At 36.2% G+C, this 14189-nt stretch overlaps 3 protein-coding genes across 3 annotated transcripts; 2 read left to right on the top strand and 1 right to left on the bottom strand.

Moving 5' to 3' along the window:
• Nucleotides 1-1035: 1035 nt before the first annotated feature.
• Nucleotides 1036-8795, top strand: LOC114519045 (kynurenine formamidase-like). The gene is made up of 10 exons (XM_028539097.1): nt 1036-1078; nt 2564-2660; nt 3418-3531; nt 4013-4055; nt 4145-4230; nt 7217-7289; nt 7408-7505; nt 8142-8220; nt 8396-8636; nt 8751-8795. The coding sequence occupies exons 1-10, from the start codon at nt 1052-1054 to the stop codon at nt 8793-8795; spliced, it is 903 nt and encodes a 300-aa protein (XP_028394898.1). The 5' UTR covers nt 1036-1051.
• Nucleotides 8796-8894: 99 nt separating this feature from the next.
• Nucleotides 8895-10406, bottom strand: LOC114519070 (mediator of RNA polymerase II transcription subunit 22-like). Its single transcript, XM_028539126.1, has 3 exons — nt 10127-10406; nt 9729-9809; nt 8895-9489 (listed from the first exon to the last, which is right to left on the bottom strand). Exons 1-3 carry the CDS (start codon nt 10247-10249, stop codon nt 9259-9261), a joined length of 435 nt encoding a protein of 144 aa, XP_028394927.1. The 5' UTR covers nt 10250-10406; the 3' UTR covers nt 8895-9258.
• LOC114519069 (60S ribosomal protein L7a-like) lies at nt 10402-13864 on the top strand. The gene is made up of 6 exons (XM_028539125.1): nt 10402-10482; nt 11784-11907; nt 12173-12322; nt 12783-13003; nt 13215-13285; nt 13593-13864. Exons 1-6 carry the CDS (start codon nt 10480-10482, stop codon nt 13819-13821), a joined length of 798 nt encoding a protein of 265 aa, XP_028394926.1. The 5' UTR covers nt 10402-10479; the 3' UTR covers nt 13822-13864.
• Nucleotides 13865-14189: the final 325 nt, after the last annotated feature.

Genomic DNA, 14189 nt, shown 5'->3' with positions numbered 1-14189 from the left:
GTCATTATATGCTCATAAGTCCCTGCTGGGTCCCTATCTCAAATAACACCTTGCATTATTGTGTTACATTGTAACTACTGATCACAGCTAGGACTTATAATATAATAGACAGAGTAATGTAATAAAAAGTTTCCAATGATGTTCCATTTCCATGTATTCACAGGAAATACAAGGCACTCGGTTATTTCTTGCATGCCTTGTTGTACTATAGGTATTCTTCCCTAATGTAACTCCTGGTGAAAAAATTGACAAAAATTTAAGCTGTGTATTACTCTGACTAAGTCTGCTCCCTTTCTCTCTTACTGAGGGTATACTCATTGGTATGTTGTTAGATCAGTGGTTAGAGGCCTTACATGGGAGTGTGAGCAGTGAGCTAGGACTGCTAGGTGTCCTATATAGCAAGACATGCATTAATTGCTTGGTATGGCTTATTTAAATCGCATCGCTACATATGCGATTGTGCTAAGTAGCACAATTCAGTTTCATTGTATGCAGAAATGAACTTATAGATGGTCTTTATACTCAGAACTGTGATTTTACTGTTTTCAATTTTGGTGTTTACATATTATTAAATTACAGCAGTTGGCATCACGAAGAGTTATCATTCTCATGTGCGTCAGTTTATAATATAATACCATCAAAACTACAACGAAAACCTTACCGTATGTGGGTACCTTTGATCCCGTGCTTTGATCGTTTAAACAATCACGAGTACCAATTAGAACGTCCTACCATTATTCTATTTAAATGAAAGTGACAACTTTTTTCCAAAATTCAAAAACTGGTGTACTGGTTACCGGTTGCCATAGCAACTAACGCCCACCGGCGGTACTTAGTGTTTCCACTTGTTCAAACCTTACAAATCGTAGAATTACCAATTTGGCACCGGGCACCACCCACAGTGCGTCTTGGACTTGTATAGCCACGTAAATAGTTATATCAATTTATAGCATGTTCATTTGCTATTTATTCCTGGTGAATGTCGATTTAGAATTGTTAAAGTATAGAGGACCACCCTTCTGACTGAGCCACTGAGGTGATTGTATCCACGATGCAGTTTGACGAAGATAAATTAAAGGTACCTCATGATCATGTAGCTGGTTAAGTCTGATTTTGTAGCATATTGGGCACTAAGGTCTGTTCACACGATCCATTTTTGTTGGGTCCAATTCACTTCTGATATATGGAATATAGTCGATTATTGATAAAAAAATTTTATTAAAACATCAGTATATTTGCAGCCCATGTACATTACAAGATAACAGACTATAAAACATCCATCAGAAGTGAATTGGATCCAACAAAATTGGATCATGTGAACAGACCTTTACATAGTGAATCTTGTTGTCCTACCAGCAGTATCCTTTGGCCAAGGATTGATGTTCTGTTACAGTTTCATTATAATGGTTGATTGAGCTGGGGGTGCATGCCCCCCCCCCCAACACCCGCCCAGTAATTTGCAATGTCAAAAATTGGTCAAAATGCTTTGCTATTGGTTAAAAAAATACCGCATCAAATTTAAGTCAATTGAATGAATTCCTCAAATATGCAACAAATATTTGTTATTTCTCAAAATTTAATTTTAACTTCACTCAATGTTCATCAACCATGGTACGTGGTGGCTAGCTCACACAACATGTCCACTATCCAATATTAATCAACTACCTTTAAACAATTTTACTATTGCCTATTCATATTAATCAGGCTATATGATCCAAAAAATTAAAATTATAAAGAAAGACCTGGAAGTAAATTTGTAAAAATTGTCAATAAAGGTCAAAATCACATGACACTGCCAAATCCGGACTCATCTGCCACATTTGGAGAGATATATGAGCTTTATATCTGAATGAATATGGGAGACTTGTGTACAATACATTTTATGCATAACTCAGCAATTGTCCAATGGAATAACTTGTTTACAATTCCAAAGTTTGAGGTGGTTGAGAGAGTTATCTTCTTTTCAAACCTTTTCAAACTCATCGCTCCGCAAATCCGCAGCACCACTCTATGTTTTCTTGTTCGTACCACAGACATTTACTGCGAAACAAAGACATTTCCCGGATTTATCATTAGCGTTGACCCAGGACTGAGAGAAGACAGAGAGCTTTCTTTAAGACTCTTGACTTCTAATTGTTCTGTCAAAGAAAGCGTTTCTTCAGTTAAAAACGCTTTAAAAAGTGTAATGCGTGACGGGTGTCTACTCTAATAACACTAATGTGTTTTTGAATAGCTAGTGTGACATTAATTTTGAAACACTTTGTTATATAAGCAATTATGCACGGGCGTTGCACAACTAAACAATGAAATATTGTGAAACAATGAACGATGCTTAATTGTTAGACACTTGAATAGTGATACTAGTCATTAGTTGAAGTTAGTGTGAGAGGCAAAAGCACGAGCCGGAGGCACAGTTTTAATACATTTCTATAAAAGAAGAAGTTATTGTTGTGGTTCTAATCTAATATGTGTTACTGGGCTATTCCCCCTACGGCCACGCTTAAAGATACAAAGAATAGGTCTCGGGTAACAACTTATAACCTTTTTCATTATTTAATCTTAGAGTTTAGAGCATCAGTATAGCCCAAGTAAATGGATAATCAGATCAATTCCTGGCGGCCAAGATCCCGTCTTGCGTTTTTTGAAAATTGGATCAGAGGGTAATAAACTGAAAGTAAAACTATCTAGATATACGATATATTCTCCATGGGTCTTTCAAAAATAAGTAAAGATCAAATTCAACGAAACGGGCGAACAAAATTCAGAACTGTTGAGAACTGACAGATAAGAATACAGTTATTATACAATATACATTACGTAGATTAGATTACATAGTTATTAGCATTAGGGATGTCACGTGACACTTTGGTAACATGAGAGTTAGTATGACTAGTGACACGCTACGAGGTAGTGGTGCATCGAGCACAAGTATTATTGTTGTAAAGGTTTATAGTTTATTAAAGGTTTTTAATTTGTGACTTGTCGAGGACTACAGTTTGGAGGCGACATTCTCGACAGAACGTCATGGCTATAGAAAGAGCAGGGTGTCGTTGGAGTGAAAAAAAGTTTTGTTAGACAGTAGGCAGTATATAAGTACAGCGTTACCGGGAAATGGCAAGCGGCAGCAAGGCCGAACTTTCTTGGCGGAATTTTCGTTCGTCTTCTTTATTTCATGTTTTCATTCTGATTTGAAAACTGAAAACATTGATTGTTTCTCTATTGCATTTAGCCTATAAAATATATAGCCCTAAAAAACAACACTTTTCGGGTGATTAGTTCAATGGTTACTTTTAGCACGAAGCCATTTAAAGATGTTCTTTCTATAGAAGTTATAGGCTTATAGCTGTGTCTGTGTCATGGTCATATTTTACCAGATTATTGATACGTAAAATTGAAATAAAATAATGAATTCTGTAGTGAATGAGAAGTTAATCAGACAGTTCACTTGCGATTTAAACATTGTGTACGGAGATGGAGAGAAGGCTAAACTGGACATTTATTATCCCCCGGATTGGAAAAATCAAACAAAAGGTAAATACCGATCATAGTTCAGAGAATCTGGGGTTCTGGGAAACGTTTAACGAAACGTTGAGCAAAGCGCAACCACAACCGTGCATAGGTAATTCATACTAAACCACGAGACTACGGGCAATTTTATTTAGGAAAACAAAAAAAAAATGCAGTTTTTGTTTGACCGACACCTGGGGCCGGTTTTTCGAATTTTTGCTTATCCACCGTTTAAGCTAAACGCCTTTCGAACAACTCGTTCCGGACTCAGATAATTTACTGAAAACCGCAAAGCATCCCTGGGGCAGACTTGGAGACATTTTTGCTGAACACTGCACGCATCCCGCAAACTGTTTTGCAATGTTTTAAACGTCGGAAAACACCAGGAACAGAGGAGGGAAATATGATCATTACAATGATATTAGTTTTTAAAACAAGGGATAACCAGACCAATGTTTCAACAACCACCCTAATTCTGTATTATTTCATTTGTATTACTTTATAGATGTGTTGATTTTTATTCATGGTGGATATTGGCAAGCCGGCAGGTTCTACTTTTTTTTTCAGTTGTATGTCAGAAGTATTGAAGTCGCATGAATTGGGTTAAATTAAATGTTTTTTTTTCATATTTTTTCAGCAAGGATAATTACCCTTTTCTAGGACAACAATTGCATGATCTCAACTGTATATTTGTGGCTCTGGGATATGACCTGGCTCCTGAGGGTGAATATATAAATAGATAGGCCGTATTCTCTGGCACGAAAAGTCGCTTAGAAAACGATTTTCGTTGCCCCCCTTCGGGCACTACTTGAAAACACGATAGAAAATTAGGATAAATTATAGAAAGTCTAAATTCACTTGTTTTCACCTTCACAAACCTGCAGTTTTCGAGCATTTCATCTTCGAAACATCAGTGAATTTGCATGTTTTGCAATACACCGACGCCATTTTGATTCAGGAAATGTCGAGGATACTTGGTGTAATATACGACATATATAGCAGATTCAGCAGTTTTATACCGGTATTTAAATGAAGTTTCCTACATTTTTGCTGTGCAAGCAGGTTTCAACAAGGAAGCTTTGAGTGGAGTTTTACGAGGTTTTTCGCAAATTTTCATAGTTTTTCAAAACTGAATTAGTCAGAGAAGAATTGGACAACAATTAATCGGAAAACATCCGCCAATTTTGCATACACGCATCAAAATCATCCACGAGCGTTTTGTTTCTAGCCAAGTTATATAAAATAATTACTACACAATTCCTTTCCAGCATAACCTTTGTTTTATATTAACTACTTTTATAATACACACGTTTTCTCAGCAAAACTATTAACAACATCTCAGTTTTTTGACAAAGTTAATTACCAACGCCTTTATCTTATTATCATCAATCCACTAAAAACGAATTTGTTGAGCGAAAACCCAGACATCTTTACGAAGTTGAAAAAGAACAAATTTCAAACATTTTCCTTATGAAAACGTGTGAGGACTTGTGAAAACTGCCAAGTTGGCCCAAGTCTAAACTTGCTGAAGTATTGGAAAATGAATCTGGAAATCCAGAAGTCAATGTTTGTGCATTTAACAACAATGCACTGATTGTAGATGCTATGGCAGTTATTCAGTCGATGAAAGGAAAATGGAAAACATTTGGCGATGATGCTCTTTTAAAAACCTCAACACGCTAGCACGAAAGTATAATTCCAAATGATTAGATTGTTGCAGACAGGTATCCTTAGTTGAGCATAAAGAATGCAGAGAAACAACGAAGAGCTGAAGGAGTCCAGAAAGTTCAAATCTTCGGAAAAGATCAGAGTGTTCCAAAACAGTGGAAAAAGTGTTTAAGATGCGGTGAAAACCAGAAATCCCTCATATCTTTCTTATGTGAACACTGGAGGTCATGTAACTCCTCCCGGTGGTTTTCCATTTCAACTATGTACGTAACTGCTAAAGAAAGATGCTATGTTTTATATCCCGGTGATTCCCCGAACGATATTGTTACAAGTAATGAGGTGTTTTCGCTTCATAGCACCACGAAGAAGCAGACACTCGTTTAATTCTACATGCCAACCACGCAGCAGCAACGTACGATAAAGTTATTATCAAAGGCCCTGATACAGATGTTCTTATACCTGCGATTGCCATGCAACAACAGATGCAGAAAGAGATTTTCTTTTTGACTGGCACGGGAGATAGACGTCGTTGCGTATTTGTAGCAATTATCTCGAAATTCTTGGGCGTGGATGTTGCACTTTGTTTACCAGGCTTTCATGCTTTTACCGGTAATGGCATTAGCAATCAAGCAGCATCATGGTATCAGTGTTTAAGTGCAGAAGTCGATCTCCCATCACTGGTTGGCAATGGCTGGACGCTTGACGATAAAGAGCTGGAGATAACTTGGATGACACGCCCACCCGCTCCGCGATCTTTAATTGAGTGTCAGTTGAGTGCAAGTGCAAGACTGGATGCTCGACCATGCATGCGTTGTTCCTGCAAAAAGGCTGACTTAAAGTGCACCAACCTATGTTCGTGTGGTGATTGCCAGAATGCAGTAGTTGAAGATTGTAACGACGATGACAGCAGTTATGGCCTGGCTCAATCTGATGACGATGATGAACTTGAAGGATCAGGATCTAATCTGGATTTCGGAGATGACGTCGATGATGAATTGTGGTATTAGCTGTCCGATTAAAAGGGTTGAGTTCAACATTTTATTTGTGTTTTAAAATTATAAGGCGCTCGTAATCTCCCACGATGGTATTATTAAAAACGTATCAATATCAACCTTGGTATGCGTGTTCAATATTTTAACATGTACAGTAGTTGTACGTTGCAAATCACAAAACAAAGGGTATGCTGGAAAAGAATTGTGTAGTAATTATTACTCCGCCTGCGTATGCGCAGCGGAGTCTTAAAATGCCATGGTCTTTTTTCCTTTTCGTCGTTTTGGGCGACAGAAGTTGGCATTTCTACAGGTAACCCAAAACATTTTGACCGAGAAGCCCTGAGTTTCACGGTCCACGGATGAATTAGGTACATCAGTTGGCATGCAGGCGGAGTGAACGCCTTGAGCAGGCGTCTTGTTTTATATAAATTGACTAGAAACAAAACGCTCGTGGATGATTTTGATGCGTGTAAATAAAGTTGTTCTTATTTATTTGTAAATTCCAAGAGCAGAATGCTATAAAAAAATCGCAAATTGGCGGATGTTTTCCGATTAATTGTTGTCCAATTCTTTTCTGACTAATTTAGTTTTGAAAAACTATGAAAATTTGCGAAAAACCTCGTAAAACTCCACTCAAAGCTTCCTTGTTGAAACCTGCTTGCACAGCAAAAATTCAGGAAACTTCATTTAAATACCGGTATAAAACTGCTGAATCTGCTATATATGTCGTATATTACACCAAGTATCCTCGACATTTCCTGAATCAAAATGGCGTCGGTGTATTGCAAAACATGCAAATTCACTGATGTTTCGAAGATGAAATGCTCGAAAACTGCAGGTTTGTGAAGGTGAAAACAAGTGAATTTAGACTTTCTATAATTTATCCTAATTTTCTATCGTGTTTTCAAGTAGTGCCCGAAGGGGGGCAACGAAACTGAACGATAATCGGCCACAGAATACGGCCTAAGACATGCAATAAGACTTTGAAGTATGTTTAATTGCTCCTGTTTATCTTCTAACATTAATAGATAAAATTTCTGAATATTTAGCGTCCATGGATGGCATGGTGGCACAAATACAGAGTGCTATTGTTTTTACAGGGAGAAGATTTCCATCTTCAAGGTAGATATACAGTTTTTTTATCAGTTGAACTGTTAAAGTGTGTTGTCATATGGTGAATACAATATGACACATTGTATTGTATTGAACGTGTCATTTTTGTCATTCAATAAATGTACAGACTTTTCTTGGTCGGACATTCGGCAGGAGCTCATCTCTCCGCAATGATGATGACGATGAACTGGGAGGACAGCGGTCTTTCACCTCAAAGATTTACAGGTTCTGGTCCTGCCATTACAGACCATTGAGTCAAACTAGCCAATATATCCTTCTCTTGTAGCCTGTTTTATTCTGTCGTCGCATGGTGCCTACCACAAATATACCACAACACGATACCACAAATATACCACAACACGATACCACAACGCGTGGTGGATGTAAAATACTAAAAATAGTCTGTGTATATCGATGTCGATGTATGTGTAAATCAGTGTTTGTTCATTATCGTTGAGATATGCTGCCATCCTGGTCAAAACATTGACAATACTGAGTAGTAATTGACACTACAGTCAGCAGTCGCGGGATTTATTTCAAAATTCTAGCCCCCTCCCACCCCACAAATCAATGTTGTGCGTGATGTGTCAAAACTCATTCCAGCATTTAGTATAGGTTTAACGAGGTGATTAGGATGGCGAGGGGAGAAATCGACACCGAAATGTTGATGTTTTGCGTAAAAAACTACAAATCATTCAAAGTGTAGTCGATGGTTTTGGCCAGATTGTGGTACTTTATTACACCCCTCACTTGTAGTCGTAGCGAGCTGCGAGAGGCGAAAAAATTAGGCTTCATCACCAGTGTCGGGCAGTGGGGCTGTATAAAATGTTTATTACTAATACATAATTTGGTATATTGAAGGTGTTTGTCTTCTCAGTGGTGTATACGACCTGGAGCCTTTGTTACCAACTTACATCAATGAGCCCATCAAGATGAATAAGTACGGTTCGACAATAGTATTTTTACATTTAGAATATTTCCATTGAACCACGATCTCACTTGTTGTGATCACAACAAGCCTCGTTTAGTATCGTAAATGGCAAATGCAAATTGTACATGCTAGAGCTAAGAACAACCAAAAATTATACCATCGTAAATTCATCTTCTTTATCCAGAGAAATTGCGGTCAGGAATAGTCCAATGAAAGTCGTCCAATCCAGAGGGTTAACTATCCAGTGCAAAGTTCTGATTGTGGTAGCGGAACATGATAGTCCTGCATTTCATCATCAAAAAAATTTTTCCAATTTACTAAAAGAAACGATGGTACATCCCAGTGTGGAGCATCTTGAGCTCCCTGGCGTTGATCATTTTGATATGCTGGAAAAATGTGCGGAAAGGAATTTCATTCTTAACCAGGTAAACACTCGCGATCTTTTTTATGGTGATTTCTTCTACAAATGCTTCAGTTTTGAGGACTGTACAGATCGCCTTCATTGTAAAATACAGTCTAATCCTTAACTTTCTATTCAGGTTCTGGCGAATTTTATGAAGAGTGACATTAAATGTACTTTATAAACATTTATGAACTTTGTTGCATCAAGGTGTAGGTATGACGTGGAAATGATTTTACCGAAATAATTTTATATTCTTTAAACCGTATATTTTCCTGTGAGGATATCTAGTGATAATTAATTTAGATAGCTATGCAATTTACAATACTAACTTCACCAACCTTTTATAGTGCAAAGAAGTCACATAGTGGCGAAATTGCGCATAGTTATTATTACTATTAATTTATTTCACCTAAATACAACAGTTAACAAAAATATGTTTTTTACAAAATTTAAGCCTATAAGGAACCTAACTACTTTTAGCTTTTTAGCTTAACTTGCCAATGAGAGACTAATTTGCCAATACATACAGAGTTACAGGCAGCTAGGGTTGAAGCTAAATCTAGTCAAATCCAGGTCTTGCACAATTGCATAATTTTACAATATGTGATGGCTCTTACAAAACAGCATGTATTTTACAATTTTATTTATTTTGTAATTGTCTTACAATAAGAATTGTAATATTCTTCTTCAAGTTCATATAATGAACCAGCTAAATCTTCTTTAACACTATTCAATGTGTTTTGGCTTTCTTTCTGTAATGTATACAACTGTTTGCATCTCCTGTCAATTGATTCGTTCACACCAGGGAAGTTGTTAAGAATCAGAAACTCTTTAATGTCTGAGACCAATTTGAGCAAAGATTCACTGGCACGAACCTGGAAATTTGGAGAAAGGAAGTCTATTTATCTGAACATGCATAGTTTGTCTTCATGGATTACCACAACTATTTTAATTTTGGTATCAAAAAAGATGAAACAGTAAAACCTATATAGGAATTAGGGATCTCTGCTTGGTTACCAACAAGAGGAATCTATTGATAAACCTTGCCATTGTTATTACATCAATGGCAGTAGCTGAACAAGGTCTAGGCTTGCATGAAAAATAATATTCTTACTATGTTAGCAGCTCTGACTTTACACTCATTTTCATCTTGTTCACATTCAGTTAATCTTGCCACTTGACTCTCATCCTCAAACTGTTAAAAGGAGTGTATATTTTCTTGTGAAGGGATGTGGTTAGGGCTATTCTTTGGCCATGTATCATGACCCCATGAGCAATAGCTAATTCCAGGAAAGAATGATATACGCTATGTGTGACGTGTCCCTATGGTACGGTTGAAGTGGAAAACAGGCCTAAGAGTTATTGCAAGTATTAAAGCCCATCTTGGTTTTTTAAAATTCTCAAAAAAGGTTTTGTGACGTCATGCTGACGTAATAGAAATATAATTCTCTACTATGGGTTTGTTTCAAGTTTAGTTTACCCTTGTATTGATCCTGGCAAACTCATTCATACCTTGGAGGACTTGATAATTTCTGTAAAGTTATCTAATATGGATTTTACATCGTCCTTCAATCGTTTGGTATACGATTTTAGTAGTGCTTCTTTAGACTGAGAGAGACCGCGGGTTTGAGACATAATAGTACTAACTGACTTTCATTGAAATCCAAAATACGGTTTTACTATTTCTTTGTCCAAATTAGAGAAAGTTCAACTGGAAAATTCACTTCTACCCACGTACGGGCTTAACATAACCATCCATTGTAAAAATTTGACAAATCCGCCATATTGAGAACCGCGTCCCTGGGAGGGTCTGGGTATCACTGGTGTTCAAGACTCCACTAATTCTCTTTGGAACTGTTTTTAAAATGGTGAGTTCGCCGTTTCAGAATCCTTCCCAAATATATATAATCCTTTCACATTTCTTTCGAAAATGGGCCTAGATAAATAAATTAATACTGCTTGTACCCATCAATAAGATTTTTAATAAAAAACGCCGTTTGGAAATACTTTTATTTTCGTGGTAATTTGACTTATGATCATTCGTTCGGATCAGCGATTTACTTTTGCTACAGATATTTAATAGTAAAAGAAATAGTTGGTTAAGGAGGAAATTTAATTCCTGTTCGCAACACATCGGCATTTATATAGTGTTACTTCCACAATACTTTGTCTGGGTGATGAATGTGATTCTTGTTTCAGCCTTATGGCTTATAGGATCGACCATTCATTGTATAGTAGATATATGGTGTAGATATATGGTTGGGAATCCCAAACTGCAGAGTAGAACCAGTTATAGAAGAGGTCTTTTTGCAGGGTTGGATAAAAGAAGATTTTTCTAGAAAAGAAATCTTCTTTTTTCTTTTATTAATAAAAGAAGATTTTTGCTAATAAAAGAAGATTTTTAGATTGTTTCAAAATAAAAAAATTCAAAATGGCGAATACAATGTTATCATTGTGATGTCAAATATTTAGACTAACATTGATCAGTTTTAGCACTTTTATGCTTTTATGTAATCATTTATCATTCCTACTCTTGAATCTCGAGGCGACTGGCCTTGATGACCGTGATGGTATAAATATGTACCTTTTGTCATTTTAAAATATTATATTTATTTCAAACTTCTTGATTTTCAAATTATATGTAAGTATCAAATATAATAAAGAAATTTGGCAAAAACAAAAATCTTCTTTTATTATAAAAGAAAATAAAAGAAGAAATAATAAAAGAAGATTTGCCAACCCTGTCTTTTTGTATAAAAGTGAAAAATATCTTAAGCTCTGTTTGTCAAAGCAGTGCACATTATGGTGCAAAATAATTTTTGAGTTACATTCTAGGTATATGTTAACAGACCCTTCTTTTATACCTATTCCAAATAGGGTTTATAAAAACCAGTGATTATTATTAACATCATAGACTTGAATTTGGTAGAGGTATGCTTGGGTTAGAGACTTTCAGTCTTATGATACCATAGGAACTTTTCACTAGAGATATGCCATCTAAATTGCACTACCACCATCCATACACATGTACTCAAATAACAAGAAACCAAACCATTGCCATAAAGAATATACAAAATCATTTAAATTAGTTGATAATGTTTCATATAACAACATTCTCAATGCTGAATTTAAATCATGTTTTTGGTCTAAACTTCTATTTTCATTTTAGCCTAAAGTGAAAAAGGTTCCCAAATCCAAAAAGGTGGCTCCAGCCCCTTACACAACATCAAAACCACCTCCGAAAAAGGTTGCTAACCCTCTTTACGAAAAACGACCTAAGAACTTTGGCATTGGTTAGTAACATGTTTTTCCTCTATTACTATGCCCCCAGTCTTTAGAAATGAAGTTGGCACAAAGTTGGTCTAAACTGTAATGTTATGAAAAACACCCTGTGATGTTCATTGATATTCAGCCTGAAACTGCACTGAAAGCTTGAAATTGTTCCATGTAAATATTCCACTCAACAGCAAGCAAGGAGATCAAAATTAATCTGAGCTTTAAAGCCTTTAATAATGCTATGATCTGACATGTTTGAAAACTCTACGTGTTAAAATTTAGGAGCTGATATCCAGCCAAAAAGAGATTTGAGTCGCTTTGTAAGGTGGCCAAAGTACATCAGACTTCAAAGGCAAAGAGCTGTTTTGTATCAACGTCTCAAAGTTCCCCCCTCTATCAATCAGTTTACACAAACATTGGACAAGCAGACAGGTTTGAGAATAGATAAATTTGTAATAATGAATAGAATAAACAAAGTGTGGAGTCCGTAAACAAAACTGGTAAAAGATATGTGTTGTGTTTTTGGTTTTCAGTGAACTTGGAAACATGCACTTTTTTGCCTAGAAACATGGAAAGAATACCATGTGTAATTTATATTCTACATTAGTTCATTTATGCATTTTAATAAAGTGTTGTTACACAATTGTATTGTAATGACATCATCCAAAATGCAAAAGTGAGTCTTGTTTGAGAAAACAGTTGTTGTGTAAATGTCTATGACTGTTGGTTACAGCAAGATACATTTATGACAGATTATATATTTAGATATATATTTATATATCACCAGTTTATGTTAAACTGGTTTTAAATGGACAATGATAACATTTTAAAATCATAAAAATGGCTGTCATGTAGGTTCTTGTTTTGTTAATTTGATCTTTTATTTATGTAGCAACACAGTTGTTTAAATTGCTTCACAAGATACGGCCAGAGACTAAAGCAGAAAAGAAAGCTCGTCTCACAGCTAAAGCAGAGAAAAAGGCCCAGGGAAAAGATGACACTCCTGGCAAGAAGCCTGTGACTGTAAAATATGGGATCAACCATGTCACCCAGCTTGTTGAGGAAAAGAAAGCACAACTAGTTGTAATTGCACATGATGTTGACCCAATTGAGGTGAGTTACTGTATTTTTTATCCACCTTCAATCTTTTAACAAAAGTTCAGTCAGACACAAAAAATCTAGGAAACAATAAAGACTATTGCAATCAATTGTAACCAATGTAAATGAAGATTGTTAATATATGCAGTATTCTTGCAATGCATGTCCAATGTTACATCACTGCTTGGTGCAAACTGAGCATTGAAGATATGTTTTAACATTTTAGATAGTTGTATGGCTACCTGCCCTGTGCAGAAAGATGAATGTGCCCTACTGTATTGTCAAGGGAAAAGCCAGGTGAGAATTATGCAAATTTTCATAAAGGAACATGATTAGGGGACATTGAGCCTGCATTAGGGAGCCTTTGCTTTTTTTATGAAACCTAAGCCACTAACAGACCTTTCTCATAATGATGTCAAACTCAAATAACTAGTTTCATTGGCTTGTTAGTTTTGCATGACAAATGCAGAATAACTGGTGTTACTTTGTGAGTTTGTGTGACATTTGCATCCCATGACATCATCATGTGAAAGGTAAATGTAAAATAAGTAATACATCAATTTTTACTCTGAAAAGTACACTGTAAAACATATGATTGTTTCAGACTTGGTAAAGTTGTGCACAAAAAGACAGCAACAGCACTGTGCATTACAACGGTTAAGGCTGAGGATAAGCATACTCTCAACACCCTTGTTGAGGCTGTCAAGACTAACTACAATGACCGTGCCGATGAAATCAGACGTCATTGGGGTGGTGGAATTATGGGTGTTAAATCCCAGGCCGTCACAGAAAGATTGGAACGAGCCAAGTTGAAGGAAGTTAAAATGGCATAACCTGTTAACGGTAATGGTGGTAATAAATGAATCATGGAAACTATATGTGTTTGGTATTTTCTTTATTTTTATTTAAAGATCGCTTTTCATAAAGTATTTACAGATTTAGATTGAGTCAATATTGTCTGTAATAATGATGAGATCCTCCCGCTTTGAGCTCATTCTAGCGTTTTCTGGCGTATCATCTAAGATGCCGACAAAAAAGAACAATAACGCAGTGGCATAGCGGTAAATGCCATCTTGCAAACAGGGCGCTACACGACTCGACGAGCTTATATAAAACGCTCTATGATTTCTTGCACTATTCTTCTCATTTCAATAAGGTATAGGCTACCATTGTTTGAACAAACTGCGAGTTGAGATGTGTC

Source organism: Dendronephthya gigantea, unplaced genomic scaffold (genome assembly GCF_004324835.1).
Source record: "Dendronephthya gigantea isolate DGI-Jeju-01 unplaced genomic scaffold, DenGig_1.0 000012F, whole genome shotgun sequence".
Lineage (NCBI taxonomy): Eukaryota > Metazoa > Cnidaria > Anthozoa > Malacalcyonacea > Nephtheidae > Dendronephthya > Dendronephthya gigantea.
Note: the sequence above shows the minus strand (reverse complement) of the source record. Positions and strands in the feature narration are given on the sequence as shown.